This window comes from Hyaena hyaena, unplaced genomic scaffold (assembly GCF_003009895.1).
Source record: "Hyaena hyaena isolate Hyena2069 unplaced genomic scaffold, ASM300989v1 scaffold_2065, whole genome shotgun sequence".
NCBI lineage: Eukaryota > Metazoa > Chordata > Mammalia > Carnivora > Hyaenidae > Hyaena > Hyaena hyaena.
Genome location: NW_024082698.1, coordinates 105269 through 111443, shown reverse-complemented (window position 1 = coordinate 111443; position 6175 = coordinate 105269). Strand labels below are relative to the sequence as shown.

Genomic DNA, 6175 nt, shown 5'->3' with positions numbered 1-6175 from the left:
GCTCATGCCCCGCAAGCTGATCGGTTTCTCTCTTCTGAAGAGGCAGGACTGACTCAGCACATCAGAAGGCACTTGAGATAGAAATCGGCCCCTATGTGCACGCACGGAGGGGGGGCGCGCTTTGGGGGAGCCATCTGGCCCCGGGCATGGACCTTATTCCAGTATTGGCCTAGGAGGGCCAGGAAATTCCTCTTTGATGGTGAAAGAATAGGGAAGGAGGGAAGGACGGAGGGATGGAAGGGGAGAGCGGGGAGAGAGAAAGAGAAAAGCAGGGGAGAGAGACAGAGAGAGAGAGAGAACGGAAGGCATTGCAGACAGGCAACGAGAAGGCCACCACGATTCAACCGAGCCAGAAAGGATACTTACTGCTGACTAACTGGCCCACGCTCAAAGCTGAAGAAGAGGAGGATGAGGAGGAAGAAGAGGAAGCCTGCCGGACGGGGCTTTGAGACATGGATGCTTGGCTGTGAGCCAGGTGCAGAAGGCTGCTTTGGGAGGCTGCTTGACCCACTGACGTCTGGGAGGGTTGGTGGAGCTACACGGGAGGCGGGATGTAAAAAAAATACACACACGAGTGAAAAATCAAGGGGGGTGGAAATGCCAGAGAATAAAAGTTTCATCTGGGGCCGAATCATTGTTATTTCCAAGAACATATGCTTCTCAGGAACAGTGGAAACGCCACATGACAGGCAGGATGTTTTTTTTTTTTTTTTTTTTTGGAGTGTATAATACGTTGCTGCCTGCTTGACAGGCATTCTATTAGTAATTCTAAATATATTATTAATTCCCTACTTGGCTTGCTGGAGCACCCAATTTTCTACATTTCTCAACAAGGCATGTGGCTGGACTCTCTGCCTGCTCACGCAATTACACTTGACAGGCTTCTCAAGTATGCAGGGATGAACTACAATGCTCACAATCAACTCGGAGTGTGAGTCTGGGTCTTAAAGGTGCGGCTGGGCTCAACCATTTTGTCTTATGTAACTGGTGTTTTTAGGAAAGTTCCCGTTTAGGCTGAGTGCGAACTGACTACGAGAACTTTCTGCTCCCCTGGATCAAAGAGCCTGGCTGGGAGAAACGTGCTCTGATGTCCTCTAGGAAACAGAGAGAGAAGTTAGGGTGGCCAGGACAAAAATATCCAGTAATATTTGTAGCTTTCAGTTGTCACTTTCTTACTCCATGCCACCCTGTGTTAAGGACTTTCATGCCCTTGCTCGCATCAGCCTGTGAAGTGGGTGTTATTTTGACCTCTCTTTTGCAGACAAAGAAGCCGGAGCTCTGAGAGGTTAAAAGGTTTTTGTACATTCATCTGGTAGGTGTGGACGGGCTGGTACCTGGACACGTGAAGTCTGACCCTGGGGCTCGAGCTCTTAGTCACAAGGCCACAAGCGAGAATTAACCTAATTTTCAGAATCTAGTGCGCCTGGAGGAAGGCTGTCTTTATGTCCATTTATTCATGACTCCTTTACAGCTTATCAAAGGCCGGTGGTTCTGAGCAGTGAGAGGAGTCCAGCCGAGGAGAGGAAGGTTAGAGGAAAGGGAAACGATTGCAGGTACCAGGTCCCCTCGGAGACCCGGAGGGATCTCTCTCCGTGCAGGTGCTGCCCCCCAGAAAGCAGACACACAGGGCAGCTCAAGACCCTGGACAGGCGCGCAATCAGCCTCGGGCACTGCCCTTTCTGTGACTGGAGACAGCACATCTTGGTTTACAAACTGCCTCATGGCCATCATCCCACGCGCAGAGGCATAGCAGAGTTTTTATAAAAGGAAGTCAGGCTGGGAGTAGAATCAGGTCACGCCCTAAACTTTGGCGGGAGAGTCAACTACAAGATGGGCATGATCTTCAACCGCCTTCTTGGTATCTGATAGCCAGCCTGAGACATTTCAGCCTGACACTTGTCACAGCTTTCCCTGTGTGTGTGTGTGTGTTCATTTTTTCATTCAATTTTATCGAGATATAATTTACGCATGATGAAATATGCCCATTTCAAACATACACTTTGATGAGTTTTGTCAAATAGATACATCTGTGAAGCCACCAGCACATCGAGCTATAGAATCTTCCATCCCATTATTCTGTAAAGGTCCCTAATCCCCTTTGCAATCAATTTCCCCCCAGTGCCCAGCCCCAGACAACCACTGCTCTGCTTTCTGTCACAATGGACTCGTTTGGCATGATTCTAAAAATGGGATCATAGAGTACGTACTCTCTTTTTTTTTTAACCTGGTTTTTTTTTTTTTTTTTTTTGCTCAGATACTGTTTTCAAGGTTCATTTTGTTGCATATGTCTGCAACAGCATCCCTTCTTATTGCCAGTAGCATGTATAGTATATATTGGTAGTGTATGTAGCTATGTTTATATGAATGTCTATGCCATAGGTTGTTTATCCGTTCGTCTGCGGATGGACGTTTGGGTTATTGCCAGTTTGGGGCTATTAAGAATAAAGCGGTCATAAACATTTATGTACAAGCCTTTGTGTATACTTGTGTTTTCATTTCTCTTATGTAAATACCTAGGAGTGGAACAGTAGAAGTATGGCCTCATATTGTACACACATGTTGAACATCTTAAAGAAAGCACCAACCTGATTTCCAATGGTTGTAGCACGTCATATTCCCACCAGCTGCTCTATATCTTTGCCAACGCTTGGGATTTGTCAGTCTTTGAAATCCTCTAACGTGTTTGCAACCGTTAATTAATGTTTTACCTTCAGAGAACTGTTAGTAAGGTGCTACTTTGGAAATGCGCATAAGGAGCTATTTCCCCTTCTGCTCCCTCATGGTAATGCTTTGGCTCCCCAGTTTCACATGACATCCCTATGCAGCAGCTATGCCTAGCATGATGATGAGGAGTAAATGCCTGGCCAAGATCATGTGGTCGGGAACACATTAGAATTCGGGCTATCACCCATAGCTCATGGCTCTTTCCACGATGCCATTTTATCCCCCCTCAGAAGTGCTTGCAGTTACATTTCAAGTGAACATCCTTATTTTTATTGAATTGTGCTAAGTGGAGGCTAGATTGTGAACAAAGCTAGTCATAACTGACACGGAACCCAAATTAATATGCATCAAGCATCTGGACAAAGCAATTAGCCAATCTGCTAGGCACATTATCAACAACTGAACCCAGTAACTTTTATTCTGTAAGGACACACAGTAAGGATGAAATCTATTTTTAATTTGCTTAATAAAATGTGATGGGTATCTGCGTGTCAGTCTACCCCTTCCAACTTATTGAATTGTCCTTCTAAATATTGTTACTTGACGAAAGCTTTTCACAGTTTTGAGTCACTGAATCATAAGATAGTTTTCTGTTTTACCATTCCATCAATATTTTATTGGCTCTGGGTGTGGTAAAGTACCATCAAGGAGCTGGGTTAGACAATAATCAATTAAAGTTTTTCTTCCTTAGACACAACTCAGTAGAGAAAAAAATCAGTGGGCTGCAATCTCACTAAGGAGTCAAAAAGCAAACTAGAAATTCAAGAGGAAAGTAATTTTAAGGGCTTGTTCTATGTCCACATAGAGAATGAGATGAATCTAAGAATCTAAGAAAGATATACCTTTTCCAAAGTAAATAAGCATTTTGAAAGGACATTGGGGTTCTGTTTTCCCTCCAAAGTTTAATCAGACCGGATGGAAAAACCAATAAAACTTCTGAAAAGTTCTTACTTGTCAAGAATCAAGATGATATAAGCAATAGCATCTTTAATGGAGCTATCTCATTCCAGTGGCCAGTGTAAACATGTACATGTTCATTCTAGAATCACTTGTATGTTTCATTCTAGAATCACTTGTAAGTCCATGAGGTGCCTGGGTGGCTCAGTCGGTTAAGCGTCCAACTTTGGCTCAGGTCATTATCTCACCCTTGTGGGTTCAAGCCCCACGTCAGGCTCTGTGCTGACAGCTCGGAGCCTGGAGCCTGCTTTGGATTCTGTGTCTCCCTCTCTCTGTCTCCCTCTGCTACCCCCTACCCTTACCTCTCTCTCCCCAAAATAAATATACATTAAAAAACTTAGAATCACTCGTAAGTCCAGAGAGGATAACTTTTTGTACATACCAAAATGAGCCCAGAGATTGACCCTCTTTTATAACTTCTTCCCTAAGAAAAAGAGGATGGTAAAGGTACCACTTCTGTTACTTCTCATCCCTAAAACTGTAATTCTTTCAGGTAAATGACCAAAAAATAGCCTTACTGTGATATTCTTAGTTTAGTGATTTTGATGCATTAATCTGCAGAAATATTATGCATAAAACTGTATGTATCAAGGGAGAAAAGGGAAAGCAAAGATTTAAGCCACTTCATGAAACAACTCTGGGATTCAGTATAAAAATTTAATAGACTTTAAATAAACAGCATTAGGAAAATGTCATTTAATGAGATTGAATTATGTTCTTTCTCAGATACCGACTTAGATCTGAAAATCATGTATTACTTGTACACACAGTTACTGGCAAAAGAAATAGGCATATAAATGCCTCAGTCATAACTGGCCATAAAAATTGGAAGAGTTTCCCAAAAGAAAGTGCAGGGAATTAGGGACTAACTAGAAGCCTGAAGGAAAAACTATTCCTTTCCCTTCCTGGAGAGGAAGGGAAGCTTAAGAAGCTTCTCTGAAGGCTGGTAGTTTATTTACATTGTCTTGATCGTGAGAGCCTGACTATGGATCTATATGGCTAAAATCTATGGGATACTTCCCACGTGTTTTTGCCTATACTTTTAAATCTTGGCATTAGCCCTCTTTGTTGGGTATTGGTGTTGTCATTACGAAAGAAGAAGCAGACGTAAAAAGACCGCGTGGCTTACCTGGGGTCACGTGGCAGGTATAAGCGAGCTTTGAATCCAAGGAAGTCTGACTCGGGCGCCAGCCCTCCTTCCTGTAGGCACCCAGCCGCCTCCTCACTCCTGGCTACCACCGCAGACGGTTGTGAGTCAGGGAGACAGCAGGAAGCTCTAGCTCGGCGGCGTGGGAGCTCATTGAACAAATGAGATGTGTTCAAATCGGTCATGGCGAGCCACGCGGTAGAGTTGATCAGCGCAAATGTAGATCGTGCTCTATCATTCTGAACATATCTCATCCGTTTTGTTCAGTATGACAATTTAAGTCTTTTTTGAGTTTAGGATTATTTTCTACAGGTCCTGAAGTATTCAAAATTCCATATTTTTAAAGGAAACATGGTAGTCCTAGGTGACTAGAGCATTATGATTTTGGTGTAGTTTGGGGCACATCTCAGATGGAGCTGCCTACGGATTGCCCTTTGCTTAATGTAACCAGTCCCAGTTATCTGTGTAGTGCCCTAAAGGGACTTTTCTCAGTATCATGTTCATATGATCATATTTTCTATATATTCACTTTACCTTCCCTTCGCTGCCTAAAGGAGCTGGAATTTATTTCCATCTAAGTTCCAATAATCATTTTCTTGCCTTTTACTGAGCTGTAGGTCAGATGGAAGTAGGCTGTGTTGTGGGCTGAAGTATGTCCTACCCCGACTCGTATGTTAAAGTCCTAACCTCCAGTATCTCAGAATGTGACTATAATTGGAGATCAGTTCTCCAAAGGGGTAACTAACTTAAAATGAGGTCAGTAGGGTGGGGCTTCATCCAGTGTGACTGGTGTCCTTAAAAGAGATTAGGACACAGACTGGTATAGAGGAAGCCCATTTGAGGACACAGGAAGATGGCGACCACCTGCAAGCCACGGAGAGAGGCCTCAGGAGGAGGCATCCGTGCCGACGCTATGATCTTGGACTTCTAGCTTCCAGAACCCTGAGACGATAAATTTCACCCTGTCCTTTGATACAGGAGCCCAAGGAGTCTCATACTGGTTGAGAGCACAGAGTCAACAAAGAAAGGAGAGGGAACGGACGGTTCACGTTAACCTGGGGCTTTACATTACCCAGGGAAGGAGAAAGGAATGTCCATCTTGCACCGGAAAAGGCACACAAGAAAGAAGAGGATTCCTGTTGCCTTTCAGAAGCGGGCTTTGTTGATTTGTTTGTGTGGGTTGGAATTGCTGGGTGTTTAATATATTCAGCAAAAGTAAATGCAAGTATAAGCACGCTTTCCAGACTTTCTTGTTTTCTGTGCCACTGGTCCCCTTATGGCTTCCATGTGTGGCACAGCATATCCTTAATAATGTTTTAGTTCCTGGAATAAAGCACCTTCTAATTA

General features: G+C 43.8%; 1 protein-coding gene across 1 annotated transcript in view; it reads right to left on the bottom strand.

Moving 5' to 3' along the window:
• Positions 1–366: 366 nt before the first annotated feature.
• LOC120227190 (POU domain, class 6, transcription factor 2-like) overlaps positions 367–6175 on the bottom strand; it is a gene marked incomplete at its 3' end in the record, with an annotated part of 40286 nt that continues 34477 nt past the window's right edge. The window contains exon 4 of the mRNA XM_039225350.1: positions 367–535. Within this exon, the coding sequence (XP_039081281.1) occupies positions 367–535 (169 nt within the window). The remainder of the gene's footprint in view (positions 536–6175) is intronic.